The sequence below is a fragment of the Loxodonta africana genome, chromosome 16 (assembly GCF_030014295.1).
Source record: "Loxodonta africana isolate mLoxAfr1 chromosome 16, mLoxAfr1.hap2, whole genome shotgun sequence".
Classification (NCBI taxonomy): Eukaryota; Metazoa; Chordata; class Mammalia; order Proboscidea; family Elephantidae; genus Loxodonta; species Loxodonta africana.
The window spans coordinates 76472362-76491644 of record NC_087357.1 but is presented as its reverse complement, the minus strand read 5'-3'; the positions used below and the strand labels follow the sequence as shown (position 1 = coordinate 76491644).

The 19283-nt window shown below is 46.6% G+C and overlaps 1 protein-coding gene across 2 annotated transcripts in view; it reads left to right on the top strand.

Annotated features, from left to right (window-relative positions):
* The window catches only part of DLG5 (discs large MAGUK scaffold protein 5), a 181808-nt gene that overhangs the window by 137875 nt on the left and 24650 nt on the right, over nt 1-19283 (top strand). For both annotated transcript variants that reach the window (XM_010589261.3, XM_064269766.1), the window contains 7 exons: nt 448-571; nt 948-1092; nt 2427-2539; nt 3148-3237; nt 4172-4322; nt 8204-8366; nt 8557-8690. In XM_010589261.3, the coding sequence (XP_010587563.2) occupies nt 448-571; nt 948-1092; nt 2427-2539; nt 3148-3237; nt 4172-4322; nt 8204-8366; nt 8557-8690 (920 nt within the window). The remainder of the gene's footprint in view (nt 1-447; nt 572-947; nt 1093-2426; nt 2540-3147; nt 3238-4171; nt 4323-8203; nt 8367-8556; nt 8691-19283) is intronic.

The window sequence follows — 19283 nt, the reverse complement described above, 5'->3', positions numbered from 1 at the left end:
GGGCTGATTTTTCAGAAGTATATCCCTGGCCTTTCTTCCTAGTCTTAGCCTGAAGCTGCTGAACCTGTTGGGCCTCATAGTAACACACAAGCCTCTACTGACAGATGGGTGGTGGCTGTGCCTCTGCGTTGGCTGTGAATCGAACTGGGTCTCCCACATGGAAGGCGAGGATTTTACCACTGACCCACCACTAGCCCCATTCTACACGTAATACCTTTTATTTGAAAGAATAGAGATTTTTTTCTCAGAGTCTTCTGAAGTAATTTTAAAGGAAGTGCTTGCTTCCCAGGTGTGTAAGGCAACACAAATGACCAGTGACCTCTCTCCCGACCTTCACCTTGTGTGTTCAGGTGGGAGGAGCTGGCGCCTGGGGAGCTGAAGTCCACATGCGCACGTGTCCTCCTGTTGTCCCGTGTCCTGCAAACACCTTTTACCTTGGTTCCGCAGGAGCAGAAGGGCATCCCGGCCAGTGGCGAGCTCCCTGCAGAGCTCCAGGAGTGGTCTCCTTACTCGCCAGTGCATTCCAGCCGCCATAGCAACCTCCCGCCCTACCCCAACAGGGCCTCTCTGGGTGAGTCAGTGGTGGGCTGGCGGAGGGTCGGGGGGACTCGCAGGCCCGCCTGTCTCAGGAGAAGGAAGGCAGCAGTTTCAGGATATTGCTGTTGCCTTTGGCCTTCACGCTCAAAGAACTAGGAATTGCTGACCTGCCTGTGACATTTTATCTCGCATCTCTGACGTTTGGGAAGCGGGAAGCATTACAGAGGGCTGGAGATGGAGAGTGGAGAGTAGCCCAAGGGCAGATAGCAAATTGGGGGTCAGAATGCAGGTCTCCCCAGTCCTTTTCCCAAAAGACTCTGCAGCTTCTTCCTGGGATACAGGGAGAGGGTCTGCAAGTCCAGGGCTACATGGGCGCTTTGAGCCATATTCTCACTTATCCCCTTTCCAAGGCACTGTTCCCCGGAGCGTGACGCTGAGCACCACCGTAAGCTCCTTCCTGAGGGACCCCGTCTACGCCATGCGGAGCCACAGGATCGGCCTCTGCAACTCTCCATCCGTCCCCAGAGAGGGTGGCACCCAGGGTTTTCATCCCAGGTAGGTGAAATCATGGCACCCTAGCCACCCAAGCCCGCCTGGAATTTTACACAGCAAGTGGCTCACGGGCAGAGAAGCTTCCTTGTCTAATCGGGAAGGGGCTGGTTAGATCAGTGCTGGGATCGCAGGGAAAGTGATTCTCAAGATGGTGTCTGCATTCACAACACGGGTGTGGAAAGGTGAGAGTGATGGCGGCTGACAGTGGGCGCTCACGTGCTGGGAGCTGTGCTCAGACCTCTGTAAGTACTATCTCATTTCATCCTCACGGCCAGTTTGTGAGCTAAGTACTTCCTTTTTTTTTCCTTGTACTTAAATGAAGCGTTATACAACAAACTAGTTTCTCATTAAACAGTACACATATTGTTTTATGGCATTGGTTAACAACCCCATGACATATCAGCACTCTCCCTTCTCAACACTGGGTTCCTTATTTAGCTTTCCTGTCCCTTCCTGCCCTCTTTTCTAGTCCTTGCCCCTGGGCTGGTGGGCCCCTGTAGTCTCGTTTTGTTTTATGGGCCTGTCTAATCTGTGGCTGAAGGGTGAGCCTTGGGAGTGACTTCATTACTGAGCTGAAAGCGTGTCCGGGAGCCACACTCTGGGGGTTTCTCCAGTCTCTGTCGGGCCAGTGAGTCTGGTCTTTGAGGGGCAGAGTGGCTGGAGCATGGCAAGGGACGGTAATTTGGGAGAAGGTCATAGGTCATAGCGACAGACCCTGTAGGCCCTGCAGGCCGTAGTAGGGTGTTGGTTATTATGCTGTGTGCACTGGAGACCTTCAGACGGTTTTAAGCAGGGGAGAGGCATCATCTGCTTCACGGCTAGAAGACATTGCTAGGATTTGGCCACAGGTTAGCTGACTCGGGTGATCCCTGTGCTCTCTGTCTGCTCTCCCAGCTATGCTTCCCTGAGTGAGGCTCACGGGCCCCTTCCCCCAGGTCCTCGGAGCCCACCCAGCCTCTCGCCTGTATCCTCAGAGGAGAGGTTCTACCTCCCTGGTCCACCAGGTTTCAGAGCCCATGTTTTTCCCTATGGCAGTGCCTTCTTTATGGTAAGCTAAATCCCGATCCCCCTGGCTGAAGTGGATTTGACCCTGGCTGCTCCATCTGTGTGGCCCTCTTACTGTGCAAAGGGCCTTCATCGGATGCCACCTCTGAGAAGTGACTCGGTGGGCAGTGAGTGCACTGTTGAGGGAGGGATTTGCCAATGAGTGGCAGAGGCTTCGCACCAGGGGCTCCCTCCCACTGGCTCTGGGAGGCATTGGCCCCAGCCCAGCCTAGGGCCCACCTCCAGCCCCGGCCTTCCTCCTGAGCCCCCTCACCTCTCTGGTTCTCTCCTAGTGTCCAGCACCAAGTACGCCTGAGCCTGGACCTGAGCCATAGGATCTGCAGTGACCACTCGGAGATGAGAGCCTGTCACGGGTCCAACTCCCTGCCCTCCAGCACCCGCCTTGGTAAGGGTGCTGGGGGACCTGCCTGCTGTATCGAGCACCAGGCTTTTTTCATCTCCTCCCCGCATCCTTGTGCACACATCTCCCGATGGCCTGCCCGCCGAGCTCTCCTCCGCTCACGGAGGCTGACCCCTTCACGGGATGGCCTCGCTCACACCGAGATTTCCTCGGTGGCTCCTAGGTCTTCCCAGGTGACCCCTTGGCCTAGGAGCCTTGCTTCCCGCCCCTGAGCTTGTTGGTTGTTCTGGGGATTTTGAGTTGCACTTCACTTCCAGAACGTGTAACCCAGAGTAGAGTCTCAAAGTTACCCATAGAGATGGACTCTGAGTGGGGCTGTCTCTTCACCCAAGTTACTGTTGGGGCATGCAAGTGGGACCTGGGTTCCTATCCCAGGGCAGCCTTTGCCTGCGGAGTGTATTCAAACACAGAAGGTCCGACGTCTCCTTTTCTTGATTGCCCCACGTTAGGCCCCCTTGGGGATAAATCGCAAGGCTCAGCTTTGAATTTGTGTCAGAGGCATGTCCCTTTCCAGACTAGCAGAGTGGTGGTGAGGAAGCGAGGGATGGGGTGTAATCACAAGGCCTAACATTCTGTTCTTCACGCAACAACAGGCTCTTCGAGTAACTTGCAGTTTAAGGCAGAACGCATTAAAATCCCATCAACGCCAAGATACCCCCGGTCTGTCGTGGGCTCCGATAGAGGTAAGAACTTCTCAGCACTTCCCTCCCTACCTGCCTGTGCTGCTGTTTGACTTTATTCTCATGCTGAGTCTCTGGTGCTTTTGCTCACTTGAGTCACTCAGTAAGTGCTCATCAAGCCCAGCCCCACGGAACCCAGCTCAGTGATATGGGTATAAAACAGCAATATATCTTTGTGTCTATACAACACAAAGAATGAGCCCTAATTAAAATACAGACTTTTAGGTAGTGATAAACCCAAACCAAACCCACTGCTGTGAGCTGATTCCAACTCATAGCAACCCCATAGGGTCTCCAAGGCTGTAAATCTCTGCGGAAGGAGACTGCCCCATCTTTTTCCCTTGGAGCTGCTGGTGGTTTCGAACCACCAACTTTTTGGTTAGGAATTGATTGCTTTAGCCACTGTGCCACCAGGGCTCCTGTTGGTTAGTACTGATTTATCAACACTGGCTTGTCAGTTGTAACGACTATACCATATGAACGCAAGGTATAACTAAGGGAAACTGGGTGGAGGGGGAGAAAGGGGTTATGGGGACTCTATACTTTCTGCAAAACCCTGGTGGCGTAGTGGTTAAGAGCTACAGCTGGTAACCAAAAGGTCAGCAGTTCAAATTCACCAGGCGCTCCTTGGAAACACTATGGGGCAGTTCTACTCTGTCCTATAGGGTTGCTATGAGTCAAAATTGACTCGATAGCAGTGGGTTTTAGTTTTTATACTTTCTGCACAGGTTTTCTGTGAACCTAAAACTCCTCTACAACATAAAGTCTGTTTCTTTTAAAAAAGAAAGCAATGTGGAGCCGAGCATCTGAATTTAGGACTGTGTGGTACTGTTGAGATATGAAGTCATGTGTCTGGGTCACGTCTTCCTCTGGGTCTTGGCTGCTGGAGAACTGGGTGTGAGATCCAGGCCCCGGTGACCTGCTTTTCTCTCAACAGGCTCCTTGTCACATTCGGAATGCAGCACTCCTCCTCAGTCACCCCTGAGCATCGACGCCTTGTCCTCTTGTAGCCAGTCCCAGGCCTCGGTCTCCACATTGCCTAGAATTGCTGTCAACCCTGTGTCCCTTGGGGAATGGAGAAAGGACAGGTGAGCACAACCTGGGCAGCATCTGTAATGTGGCCAGACCGGTGGCCACTATCTTCCTGTGGTGGCCAGGGCCCTGTCAAGTGGAGGGACTTGTTGGTAGGGGAAGTAGGGGTTCTCTTTTGGGAACTCTAGTGTGGGTCACCTGGCATTCACTGGAGTCTTGCTCTGGCATGTCATTAATAAGTCCTGTGGGTACATGACACAGGGAGGGGTCAGATGGAAAGGTAAGGAGCAGGGTGGGCTCCTTCTCTTGGGTGCCCACAGGAGGTTGGTGGGCCTGCTTGGAGCTGGAGACAGATCTGGCTGTGACGATGGGGTAGGGGCATAGCTTACTACTGTGCAGGCACTTTGTCTAAGCACCATGCATGTATTAAATCGGGAAATCCTCACACTGACCCTATGGGAGTGTTATTATTAGCCCCATTTAAGAGATGAGGAAACTGAGGCCAGAAAGTTGGAGCGACCTGTCTGTGGTCACTGGTTTTTGACTGGCCTACCTAAATTAGAGTCAGGACTCAGTCTTTGCGTTTTGGCGCTAGAACATGGCTGCATCTCTTGGTTCTTTTTTTTTTTAATTATTATTTTTTTTAAAGCTTTTAATTGTGAAACATAGACATAGAAAACAGGACATAAAGCATAAATATACAACTTAGCCAATTACTGGTTCACTTTTAAATGCACGGATCTTAAATGCATCTGAAAAGACTTCAGGTTCATTTTAGGCTCGCTGTCAGTCCAGAGGCACCTCTCTAAGGAGGCCACCATGCCCCTTCAAGCACACCGCTCTACACACACCACGTCCCTCCCTGCCCGTCCCCAGTGTGGAATTTCCTGGATCGTTTTATGTTTAAAAAACATAGGTTTGAATAAACTCAAACTTGCCTTTCTTTAATCACATAAAAAGAACACAGATACTCTCATCCAGTCAGACCCAAAAGTCTGATGGTCCTGTGTAGCTCTGCACATCGGAAGGACCCTTGCTGGGTGGGCCGTCCATTTAGAAAACTCGTATTTGACTTGAAAATCTGACTTGTAAAACAATAAGCCTAGCCAGTATTAACCTGAGAGCCTGAGGGAGAGCAGAAATTCACAGAGACCCCAGTACCTGGCCCCAATAACAGAACAGGGCACAATTTATATGGAATGTTGGTGAAGTTCCCACCCTGTGATGCAGGCAGGGACACACAGCAGCTGTGCTGAGTCCATGGTTGATTTTCTTAACCTCAGCTCTGGTCACTGAGAGAACGGGCTCTCCCCCTGAAGAGAGTGAGTTCCTTAGAAGCGGAAAGGCCTCATCACCTTGCAGTCAACCTTCCTGTAGCCCCTACAGTGAACAAAAAGCCAGGAACTGATCTACGAGGGAAGTGTCAGCGATTCCTGCCCCCGGGATGCTTGTGTTCTCTGATCTCATTAGAGCCGTAAAAGTTAATACGTGTGATCTGACTGAGGAATGGGTGAAAAAAACCCATTGCTGTATAGTTGATTCCAACTCACAGCAACGCTTTAGGACAGAGTAGAACTGCCCTGTAGGGTTTTCAAGGCTGTAATCTTTACCGAAGCAGACTGCCACATCTTTCTCCCTTGGAGCAGCTAGTGAATTTGAACCACTGACCTTTCTATTAGCAGCTGAGTGCTTAACCACTGTACCACCAGGGCTCCTGAAAAATCGTTCACACATTAAAAATAATCCTTTTTTCCCCCCGATTCTGAAGTACACGATCGTGTAAGTATTATAGAAAATTGGGAAAATTAAAAAAGAAGAAAAAAAACACATATAATCTCATCAATCAGAGATTCAGTTGCTTTTAACCTTTTGATTCATAGATACATTTTTGTGCATGCTTTGTTATTTATTGGGGAGCATTTTACATACGTATTCACACCCCGCTTAATATTATGTTTTTTTGTTATTTGTCATATTATGAAGTATACTTTATAAACCTCTTGAAAAACAGCCTTATCCTGAGAAAAATTATTTGTGCTTATTGTGAAAAATTCAAATTATTTAGAAGAAAAGGGGAAAAAAGTAGCTTTTACTCCAAATGCTCCCACCTAGGGAAACCATTGCTAACATCTGGGCAATGTCCTCTATAAACAACAACAGAAAAACCCAGTGCCGTGGAGTTCATTCCAACTCATAGCGACCCTATATGACAGGGTAGAACTACCCCATAGGGTTTCCAGGAAGTGGCTGGTGGATTCGAACTGCTGACATTTTGGCTAGTAGCCCGAGCTCTTAACCACTGCGCCACTAGGGCTCCAGCGTTCTCTGTGGAAATCTCTTTATGCATAAATATGCATGTAAATGTGTGTACAAGTTTACCTAAGTGGCATTGCAGTACAGCAGTTTCTCCTCCCACATCGTGTCCTCTGCATCTTCCCACATCCTCATTCCTAACAGCTTCGTGGCCTCTGTTGTCCGACTGTTCCTATAACTTAGTTATCTGCTCCTCTGTTGAGATAAGCGTGTTGTTGGGAGGTGGGAGAGTGGAAAGCCATTCCATGAGGAAGGAGGAGTCCCAGACTGGACGCGCAGGGGTGAGCTCAGGGAGGCACCTTAGGACCGGGGAATGAGGACATTGTTGGGTGCTTGCTTTCCAAGGGTTCTTACAACTCTAGGGTGACATTCTAATATGTGTGGCATCACGGAAGTGAATGTGGGTGCAGACTGTGAGTGTGGGTGGGGCTGACCTGTCTGAGCTGGACGGTCAAAGGAAGTACTGTAGAGCAGGTGAGCTTGGAAAGGTGAGGACAGCTGGGAGGGTAGGAGAGGAGAAAGGACAGCTCTGAAAGAATTTTCATCTCAGCCATCATAAACTTGGCCTCAAGCAGTGGGGACCCGACCCAAGGCCTGGTGAGTACCTTGCCTCTAGGTAGTAGGCGGTGGCGTGGTTTAGATGCTCCTACTCACCACACAAGTCCCCCGAAACCGTGTGCTTCGGAGGGGGAGCCTGACAGTGGAAGTCAGGCTTGCTCCTGCCTTCCTCTGTCGGCCATGATTTTATCTTGGGAGGAAGAGCCCAGGGTTTGCATGCTCTGGGAGGATAAGGCCCAGGAGCACGAAGCACCAGTCCCTGTAGGAAGGCTCAGCCTCACTTGGTTTGTCTTTCTTTCTGTTACGTTTCGGGTGTCTGTGGTTGTCTTCCTTCTCTGAGTTCTTCTCTCCTTTCTAACCTTTGCCCCTTGCAGACGTCTGTACCGCCGCAGATCTCTCCTGAGACTGTCCGTGCCTGCCAGGCCCAGGTCCTCCTCACTGAGGAGTCTGAGGTTGGCCAAAAGCCCCCACCCCTCCCAGTCCTCTCATGCCCCCCCAGGTGGCAGCAAGTGCCTGGTCCTCTGGACGCTCCTGCTCCTGCCCCATCCCCCCTTTTAATGGCCTGGGTTTGCAGCAGCTTAATATCCACGCTCACTTTGTGTCATGCTGGGTGGTCAGGCAGTGTGAAAACTGACACTGTCTGTTGTCTCTCCTTGGGTGAACGTTGTCCCAGAAGCTCTCTTTTCCTCAGAGGGGGTCTTGAGATCCCATTGGGGTTTGTAAATTGCATCTTGTGTGAGGCAACTGTGCTCACCTAAGGAGACTCTGAGTGTTCTCTGCATATATCAGTGTTTATAGCTCACATGACCATTCTTTTTGCCTTAGGAACTGTGTGCCTTGGGGTCCATTTGGGGGTACTGTGTTTGTATTGCATGAGGGTACGGGGATGTATTGTCATCTGTCATGGGAAAGGGCCAGTCAGTCGTGTTCCCATCTAGCTGCGCTCGTTACAGGAGGGTCCTGCGCTCCATGGCCTGTTCTCATAGCCTAGTTGCATACCTGACTGGGAACTCCTCCCCCAGCCTTTCTCTCAGGTCTGAGTCCTGAAACTGTTGACTTTTTCCAGGCCTTATGTAGAGGAGCCACGCTACGTCAAGGTGCAGAAGGGCTTGGAGCCGCTGGGGATCTCCATTGTGAGTGGAGAGAAGGGCGGTATCTACGTCTCCAAGGTGACCAGTGGAAGCATCGCTCACCAGGCTGGCCTTGAGTACGGAGATCAGTTACTCGAGGTAAGAGGGAGCTGACCTCTGCCCTGTGTTCACAGACATGCCCGCCCGTCTTCCCTTCCCCCTTTTTTCCTCTCATTTCTCCCTCGGGAAAGCACTGCTCCCCAAGCCCCTGGGGCCACCTCCATGCCCACACCACCCAGCCCTCCCTTAGCCCCGCCACATCACTGAGCCGTTGTGGCTGTGTCCCCAGTTCAACGGCATCAACCTGCGGAGCGCCACAGAGCAGCAGGCCCGGCTCATCATCGGGCAGCAGTGTGACACCATCACCATCCTGGCCCAGTACCACCCGCACATGCACCAGCTCAGCAACCACTCCCGGTCCAGGTGAAGGCGGAGTGTCACTCATGGAGGGGCGGGGAGATCCCGGGTGCAGCCGCAAGTTCGGGGGATTCTGCTGCTGGTGAGAAGTGTCTTGACGGGCCCCGGATTTTGGACAACAGGCATAGAGAGGGAGAACGTGTCCTCCTGGAATAGGGTGTGGGAGCCGGTGGCTGGGGTCCCCCACCCAGCAAGAGGCCTTATGTGTGCAAGTGTGTTAGCCTGGGGTGGGATTATCACAGAGCAGTCAGGTGACTGTCCACGTGCAGAGACGCTTTCCCTGCTGCCTCTGTGCTATGAGTTAGGGGCAGATGGGAGAAGCGCAGACATGGCCCTGCAGGGCAGCACGTCACAGCTCAGTGGGGACAAGATTTGTAAACAGGAAAGGGCACAGGTCACCCAGGAGCTCCAGACGCTAGGCCAGAGACCTTTTTTTTTTTTTTAACTTTTTACAGGTGTACAGTTTATTGACACCAGTTATAATAATCGGCTGTGCAACCCTACCTTTAATCAATATGGTATTTCCATCACTGTTAACCCCCCGTCTCCCTCCCTCCTGCCCTTGGTAACCACTAATAAACTTTGTTGTCTATACATTTGCCTTTTCTTGTTTTTTTATATAAGTGAGATCATACAGTTTGTCCTTTTGTGATTGACTTACTTCAGTCAGCATGCCATTCTCCACCTCCATCCGTTCTGTAGGAAGGCTTCATTTCTCCTACCGGCTGAGTACTGTTCCATTATAGCCATGTACCACATTGTCTTAATCCATTCATCTGCTGATGGACGTTTAGGTTGTTTCCACCTTTTGGCTATTGTGAATAGTGCTGCAATGAACATTGGTGTTCAAGTCTCTGAGTCTCTGCTTTCAAGCCTTTTGGGTGTATACGTAGGAGTGAAATTGCTGGGCCATATGGTAGTCCTGTTTCTAGTTTTTTTAGGAACTGCCATGCTGTTTTCTACAATGGCTGTACCATTGTTGTTAAGTCAAAGTTTTATATGTATTTTGGTTATTAGATTCTTGTCAGGTGTCTTAGTCATCTAGTGCTGCTGTAACAGAAATACCACAAGTGGATGGCTTTAACAGATTTATTTTCTCACAGTCTGGTAGGCCAGAAGTCCAATTTCAGGGCATCAGCTCCAGGGGAAGACTTTCTGTCTCTGTCAGCTCTAGAGGAAGGTCCTTGTCATCAATCTTCCCCTAGACGAGGACCTTCTCCATGCAGGAACACTGGGTCCAAAGGACGTGCTCTGCACCCTCACTGCTTTCTCGGTGGTAGGAAGTCCCCCCTCTCTGCTTGCTTCCCTTTCCTTTTATCTCTTATAAAAGGTGGTGCAGGCTACATTCCAGGGAAACTCCCTTACATTGGATTAGGGATGTGACCTTAGTAAGGGTGTTACAATCTCACCCTAATTCTCTTTAACATAAAATTACAGTCACAAAATGGAGGACAACCACACAATACGGGGAATCATGGCCTAACCAAGTTGACACATATTTTGGGGGGACACAATTCAATCCATGGTATCGGCTGTATGGTTTCCGAAGATACTCTCCCAGTTGGTAGCTTATCTTTTCACTTTTTTGGTCATCTTTTGATGAACAAAATTATTTCATTTTTATGAGGTCCCATTTATTTAGTCTTTTGCTGTTTGTGCTTTTGTTATTAGATAATCCATTGTTAAAAGCTAGGTCTGAGAGTATTGCCCCTGCATTTTTTCTGAGAATATTATGGTTTTCATAACTAGCAACACACAAACTCCAGAAGATAAGTTATATAACTGGAATCTTCTAAAAATTAAACACTTATGCTCATCAAAAGACTTCACCAAAAGGGTAAAATGAGAACCTACAGACTGGGAAAAACTTTTAGGCTACTACAAATCTGACAAAGGTCAAATCTCTAAAATCTACAGGAAAATCCAACACCTCTACAACAAAAAGACAATCTGATTAAAATTGAGCAAAGGAAATGAACAGAACTCACCAAAGAAGACATTCAAGTGTCTTAAGACACATGAGGAAATGCTCTCGATCACTAGCCATTAGAGAAATGCACATCCAAACCACTATGAGATACCATCTCACCCTAGCATTACTAGGACAAATCAAAAAAACAGAAAATAACAAATGTTGGAGAGGTTTCAGGGATATTGGAATCCTTACGCACTGCTGGTGGGAATGCAAAATTGTACAACCATTTTGGAAAACGATATGGCGCTTCCTTGGAAAGCTAGAAATAGAAATACCTTATGATCCAGCAATCCCACTCCTAGGAATATATCCTAGAGAAATAAGAGTTGTCACACGAATAGACATATGCACACCCATGTTCATTGCAGCATTGTTCACAATAGCAAAAAGACGGAAGCAACCTAGATGCCCATCAACAGATGAATGGGTAAACACCCTGTGGTACTTACACACGATGGAGTATTACGTAGCAATAAAGAACAACGATGAGTCTGTGAAGCATCTCACAACATGGATGAATCTGGAGGGCGTTACGCTGAGTGAAATCTGTCAATCACAAAAGGGCAAATACTGTATGAGACCACTACTATAAAAACTCATGAATTGGTTTGCAGACAAAAAGAAACAATCTTTGACTGTTACTAGGGAGGGGAGAGGTGGGGATGGAAAAACACTAAATAGACAATAAATAAGCGGTAACCTTGGTGAAGGGTAAGACAGTACAGAGTACTGGGGAAGCCAGCACAACTTGTCCAAGGCAAGGTCATGGAAGCTCCATAGACACGTCCAAACTCCCTGAGGGACTGAATTACTGGGCTGAGGGCTGTGGGGACCATGGTCTCAGGGAATATCTAGCTCAGTTGGCATAACATGGTTTGTAAAGAAAATGTTTTATATTCTACTTTGGTGAATAGTGTCTGGGGTCTTAAAAGGCTGTGAGCAGCCATTTAAGATACTCCACTGGTTTTACCCTTTGGGAGCAAGGGAGAATGAAGAAAACTAAAGACACAAGGGAAAGATTAGTCCAGAGGACTAATGGACCACAACAACCATGGCCTCCACCAGACAGAGTTCAGCACAACTAGATGGTGCCCGGCTACCACCACTGACTACTCTGACAGGGATCACAATAGAGGGTCCCGGACAGAGCTGGAGAAAAATGTAGAACAAAATTCTTATTTTTTATTTTTATTGTGCTTTAAGTGGAGGTTTACAATCAAGTCAGTCTCTCATACAAAAATTTATCTACACCTTGCTGTATACTCCTAGTTGCTCCCCCCTAATGAGACAGCACACTCCTTCTCTCCACCCTTTATTCCTGTGTCCATTCAGTCAGCTCTGTCCACCTCTGCCTTCTCATCTCCCCTCCAGACAGGAGCTGCCCACATAGACTCATGTGTTTACTTGAGCCAAGAAGCACACTCCTCACCAGTATCATTTTCTATCTTATAGTCCAGTCCAATCCCTGTCTGAAGAGTTGGCTTTGGGAATGGTTCCAGTCTTGGCCTAACAGAAGGTCTGGGGACCATGACCTCCAGAGTCCTTCTAGTCTCAGACCAATAAGTCTGGTCTTTTTATGAGGATTTGAGGTCTGCATTCCACTGCTCTCCTGGTCCCTCAAGGGCTCTCTGTTGTGTTCCCTGTCAGGACAGTCATCGGTTATAGCCAGGCACCATCTAGTTCTTCTGGTGTCAGGCTGATGTAGTCTCTGATTTATGTGGCCCTTTCTGTCTCTTGGGCTCATAATTACCTTGTGTCTTTGATGTTCTTCATTCTCGTTTGCTCCAGGTGGGTTGAGAACAACTGATACATCTTAGATGGCCATTTGCTAGCATTTAATACCCCAGATGCCACTCACCAAAGTGGGATGCAGAATGTTTTCTTAATAGATTTTATTATGCCAGTTGACCTAGATGTTGCCTTAAGCCATGGTCCCCAGATGCCAGCCCCTGCCACTCTGGCCTTCGAAGCATTCGGTTTATTCAGGAAACTTTGCTTTTGGTTTAGCCCAGTTGTGCCGACCTCTCCTGTATTGTGTGTTGTCTAAAATCGTTCTTGTCGCCTATCTAGTTAGTGAATACTTATCTCCCTCCCTACCTCCCCACCCTTGTAACCATCAAAGAATATTTTCTTCTCTGTTTAAACTGTTCCCTGAGTAGAACAAAATTCTAAGTCACAAAAAAAGACCAGACTTGCTGGCCTGACAGAGACGGGAGAAACCCCAAGAGTATTGTCTCTGGACACCCTTTCAGCTCAGTAATAATGAAGGGTGAAGTTCACCCTTAATCCAAAGATTGGACAGGCCTATAAAACAAAATGAGACTAAAGAGGCACACCAGCCCAGGGCGAAGGACTAGAAGGCAGGAGGGGACAGGAAATCTGATAATAGGGAACCCAAGGTCGAAAAGGGAGTGTTGACACGTGGGGTTGTTAACCAGTGTAATAAAACAATATGTGTATTGTTTACTGAGAAGCTAGTTTGTTCTGTAAACCTTCATCTAAAGTACAATAATTAAAAAATTATGGTTTTAGCTTGTACGTTTAGGTCCTTAATCCATTTTGAATTTGTTTTTGTGTATGGTGTGAGGCATGGATCCTGTTTAGTTTTTCTGCATGTGGAAATCCAGTTTTCCCAGCACCAGTTATTGAAGAGACTCTTCTTTCCCCATTGAATGGACTTTAGCCCCTTGTCAAAAATCAATTGACCATACATGTGTGGGTTCATTTCTGGACTCTCAATTCTGTTCCATTGTGTGTGTGTCTATTGTTATACCAGCACCAGGCTGTTTTGATTACTGTAGCTATATACCAAAACCAGACCTGTTGCCAGAGTTGATTCTGACTCATAGTGACCCTATAGGACAGAGTAGAACTGCCCTGTGGGGTTTCCAAGGAGGGGCTGGTGGATTCAAACTGCTGACCTTTTGGTTTCTTCATTTTTTAAAATTCTTTTATCTGATTTTTCTTCGAATGTATTAGTACAAAGTGTTTTATCTTTAGTCTCACTAATTCTGCCTTCCATTCCCTAAGTTCTGCTCTTCTGACTTTCTACTGAGTTGTCTAATTCTGATATATTATTGTTAATCTGAATTTCTGATTGCTGTCTCTCCATGGATTCTTGCAGCCTGTTAAATTTTTCATTATGTTCTTGAATAAACTTTTTAATTTCTTCAACTGCTTTATCTGTGTGTTCCTTGGCTTGTTCTACATTTTGCCTGATTTCATTCCTGGTGTCTTGAAGAGCTCTGTATATTAATCTTTTGTATGCTAGATCTGGTAATTCCAGGAAAACACCTTCATAGAGAAGATTCCTTGATTCTCTGTTTTGAGAGCTTGTTGAAGTGATCATGGTCTGCTTCTTTATGTGATTTGATTTTGACTGTTGTCTCCGAGCCATCTGTAAGTTCTTCTATTAATTTATTTTATGTTTGCTTATTGTATCCTAGCTTCTTGCTTTGTTTTGTTTTGATATACCCAAATAGGCTGCTTGAGTGAGCTAGCTTGATTATTTTCACCTTTTAAGCTCTAACATTCTGTTACCAGATGGCTAGAGCTGTTACCAGGGATATGAGCTTAGGAGCCCATTCACTTTTCTTCTGTGGATTCAGCTTAGGTGTCCAGGTAGTTGGTCATCAAGTGTGTGGTACAGGCTCTGTCCTACAGTTTTAGAGGGGCAGGTATGATTGGTGTAGGCACAGGTATCTGGTTGCAGCAGGGGGTCATGCTCTGAACAAGGCAGGGGCTGACAACCATCTGAATGTGAGGAAGGTGCGGCCCTGTTGCCTAGAGCACACAGGTGGGTGGGTTCTGCAGATGGACTGTGGGCACCCAATGCTTTTGGTTGTAAGGACTGGGAGGTACCACTTATCCTTGGACCTCTGTCACAGGTGGCTAGGTGATGTGGGTACAGCTACCAGTCCTTAGACCCCTGATGTGGGTAGGTGAGGACCATGTTTAATAGGCAAAGTGGCGTCAAACATCAAAAACCCACCTCTCCACCATACTGCTGAAACAATTGAGGTCTGCCAACAGGGCCTATTTTCCTGAAATGGGCCCACACAGGTCCATGCAGGGGTGAAAGTTATTTGAAGTCCATGGACCGTTTGTACCTGGACAGGAGCCACTTCTCTCCTGAGCTGCCCAGCTTAGTGGAGCTAGCAGATTATCTTTTCCCCAAGTTGTGAATTTAGCCCTTCTCGAAGGGCAGCAGAATGACTCAGGGCGTGCAGCAGGACCTCTCTCAGGCCCAGGGAAATCGACAGCCACTGAAGCTGGTTTGGGGGCTGGAGGCATGGTAAAATAAGCACAAGTACTTAGCTTTTGCTGAGAATGCTATCCTTTTCTGGTTCCGGAAATGTGAGTAGGCTGTGCAGCTTACTGTCTCTCGCTGAGGAAACCGTGTCCAGAACACTACCACCAGCCCTGCCGTGGTTGCTCCAGGGGATTGTGCCTGAGGATTCCTATGGAGTCAGGCCCAGCAACTCCTCATCGCTTCTGAACCATCTCTCCCTCCCCCTGCCACTCAGTCCATTTTCTAACTTTGTCTTTGATGTTCAGGGCTCCTAGCTTGTCACATGTATAATTGTTTCACTTGGTTTTTTGGGTCTTTGTTGTAAGGGATCACCAGAAACATCTGACTACTCTGCCATCTTGGCCCCGCTTCTCTGCTCACCTTTTTGTTAGCAGCCGAGCTCTTGGCTACTTCACTACCAGGGCTGTGTAGCTGTATAGTACGTTTTAAAATTAGGAAGTGTGAGTCCTCCTACTGTATTCCACTCTTTCAACATTACTTTAGCTATTTAGGCCTCTTGCTATTCCATATAAAATTTAGGATTTTTTTTTTTCTTTTTCTGTAAAGAAGGCTGTTGAAATTTTGATTGGGAATACATTGGGTATATATACTGCTTTAGATAGTATTGACATCTTGACAATATTAAAGATGTTCCATGAAGATGGAACATCTTTTCATTTTCTAAAGTCTTCTTCAATCTGTTTCAGCAATGTTTTATAGTTTTCATTGTAGGTATTTTATTCTCTGAGATGCTAGATACTACTGTAAGTGGAATTTTTCCCTAACTCCCCTTTCGCTTATCTCATTTGCTGATGTATAGAAACCCGACTGATTTTTGTTTGTTGATCGTGTACCCTGCAACTTTGCTAAATTCCTCTGTTAGCACTGGAAGTTTTCTCGTGGACTCTTCGGGGATTTTGTATATATAGGATCATATTCCCCCCATGTGTCTGTCAGTTTGTCTTCCTGTGGGGGCTTGTGCGTTGCTGTGAGGCTGAAAGCTATGCCACTGGTATTCAGATATTCAGATGCTAGCAGGATCACCCATGGCGGACAGGTTTCAGCTGAGCTTCCAGGCTAAGACAGACTAGGAAGAAGGATTCTTCTGAAAAAAATTTGCCAGTGAAAACCATGTGAATGGCAATGGAACATTGTCTGATACAGTGCTGGAAGATGAGCCCCTCAGGTTGGAAGGCATTCAAAAGATGACAGGGGAAGAGTTGCCTCCTCAAAGTAGAGTCGACCTTAATGACATAGATGGAGTCAAGCTTTCAGGACCTTCATATGCTGATGTGGAACAACTCAAAATGAGAAGAAACAGCTGCAGACATCCACTGATAATCATAACGTGGAATGTATGAAGTGTGAATCTAGAAAAATTGGAAATCTTCAAAAATGAAATGAAATGCATAAACATCAATATCCTAGGCATTAGTGAGCTGAACTGGACTGGTATTGGCCATTTTGAATCCGACAATCATATAGATCTACAAGGAAAACTAGTTAATACAACTGTTATTCAAATTTACACACCAACCACTAAGGCCAAAGATGAAGAAATTGAAGATTTTTACCAACTTATGCAGTCTGAAATTGATCAAACAGGCAGTCAGGATGCGCTGATAATTACTAGTGATTGGAATGCGAAAGTTGGTAACAAAGAAGGCTCAAGTTGTTAGAAAATATGGCCTTGGTGATAGAAACATGGCCAGAAATTGCATGATAGACTTTTGCAAGACCAACGACTTCTTCATTGCAAATGCCTTTTCTCATCAGCATAAATGGCAACTATACACATGGACCTCGCCAGATGGAATACACAGGAAATCATATCGACTCTATCAGTGGAAAGAGACGATGGAAAAGCTCAATATCAGTCAGAACAAGGGTACAGGCCGACTGTGGAACAGACGATTAATTTCTCATATGCAAGTTAAGTTGAAACCGAAAAAAATTAGAACGAGTCTATGAGACCCAAAGTACGACCTTGAGTATATCCCACCTGAATTTAGAGACCATCTCAAGAACCGATTTGATGCATTGAACACTATCACCCAAAGATCAGATGAGTTGTGGAATGACATCAAGGATATCATATGTGAAGAAAGCAAGAGGTCATTAGAAAAACAGGAAACAAAGAAAAGTCCAAAATGGATGTCAGAAGAGACTCTGAAACTGGCTCTGGGATGTCGAGCAGCTAAAGCAAAAGGAAAAAATGATGAAGTAAAAGAACTGAAAAGAAGATTTCAAAGGGTGGCTCAAGAAGACAAAGTGAAGTATCATAATGACATGTGCAAAGAGCTAGAGATAGAAAAAAAAAACCAAAAAGGAAGAACGTACTCGGCATTTCTCAAGCTGAAAGAACTGAAAATTCAAGCCTCGAGTTGGGATTTTGAAGGATTCTATGGGGAAAATATTAAGCGATTCAGAAAGCATCAAAAGAAGATGGAAGGAATACACAGAGTCATTATACCAAAAAGAATTGGTCGACGTTCCGCCATTTCAAGAAGTAGCATATGATCAGGAACTGATGGTACTGAAGGAAGAAGTCCAAGCTGTACTGAAGGCATTGGTGAAAAACAAGGCCCCAGGAATTCAGGGAGTATCAATTGAGGTGTTTCTACAAACGGATGCAGTGCTGGAGGTGCTCACTCATCTATGCAAAGAAATATGGAAGGCAGCTACCTGGCCAGTCGACTGGAAGAGATCCATATTTATACCTCTCCCCAAGAAAAGGAATGCAACCAAATGCAGAAGTTAGCGAATAACATCATTAATATCACATGGAAGTAAAATTTTGCCAAAGATCATTCAAAAGTGGCTGCAGCAGCATATTGACAGGGAAGTGCTAGAAATTCAGGTCGGATTCAGAAGAGGATATGGAACCAGGGTTATCATTGCTGATGTCAGATGGATCCTCGCCAAAAACAGAGAATATGAGAAAGATGTTTACCTGTGTTTTATTGACTATGCAAAGACATTGGACTGTGTGGATCATAGCAAATTATGGATAACATTGCGAAGAAAGGGAATTCCAGACAATTGTGCTCATGAGGAACCTGTACATAGATCAAAAGGCAGTCGTTTGGACAGAATAAGGGGATACTGCGTGGTTTAAAGTCAGGAAAGGTGTGCATCAGGGTTGTATCCTTTTACCATACCTATTCAGTCTGTATGCTGAGCAAGTAATCTGAGAAGATGGACTATATGAAGAAGAGTGGGTTGTCAGAATTGGAGGAAGACTCATTAAACAACTTGCATTATGCAGATGATGCAAACTTGCTTGCTGAAAGTGAAGAGGACTTGAAGCACTTACTGATAAAGATGGAAGACCACAGCCTTCAGTATGAGTTACACCTCAACATAAAGAAAACAAAAATCCTCACAGCTGGACCAATGAACAACGTCACGATAAACAGAGAAGATTGACATTGTTAAGGAGTTAATTTTACTTGAATACACAACCAATAATCATGGAAATGGCAGTCAAGAAAGCAAATAATGGATTGCATTGGGCGAATCTGCAAAGGACCTCTTTAAAGTGTTGAAAAGTGAAGATGTCACCCTGAAAACCAAGGTACCCCTGACCCAAACCAAAACCAAACCTGTTGCCGTCGATTCCAACTCAGCCACCCTATGGGACAGAGTAGAACTGCCTCTTATGGTTTCCAGCGAGCGCCTGATGGATTCAAACTGCCAGTCTTTTGGTTAGCAACTGTAGCTCTTAACCCCTACCCCACCAGGGTTTGCGCCTGACCCAGCCATGGTGTTTTCAGTCGCATCATATGCATGCAAAAGCTGGACAATGAATAAGGAAGAGGGAAGAAGAATTGACGCCTTTGAATTGTGGTGTTGGCGAAGAATGTTGAGTATTCCATGGACTGCTAAAGTAAAGTGCAAGTCTGTCTTGGAAGAAGTACAACCAGAGTGTTCCTTAGAAGCAAGGATGGCGAGACTGCATCTTACATAGTTTGCACATGTTGTCAAAAAGGATCAGTCCCTGGAGAAGGACATCATGCTTGTTGAAGTACGGGGTCTGCGGAAAAGAGGAAGACCCTCAAAGAGTTGGATTGACACAGTGGCTGTGACAATGGGCTCAAGCATAACGATCATTGTGAGCACATGCAGGACCAGGCAGTGTTTCGTTCTGTGGTGCATAGGGTCGGTTTGAGTCAGAACGGACTCGACAACACCTAACAACAACAGGATTATATCACCTGTGAATAGAGATCATTTTACATCTTCTTTGCCAACCTGGGTACATTTCATTTGTTTTTTCTTGTCTTTTTGCTCTGGCTGATTTCTAATACACATTAGAAGCGGTGAGAGCGGG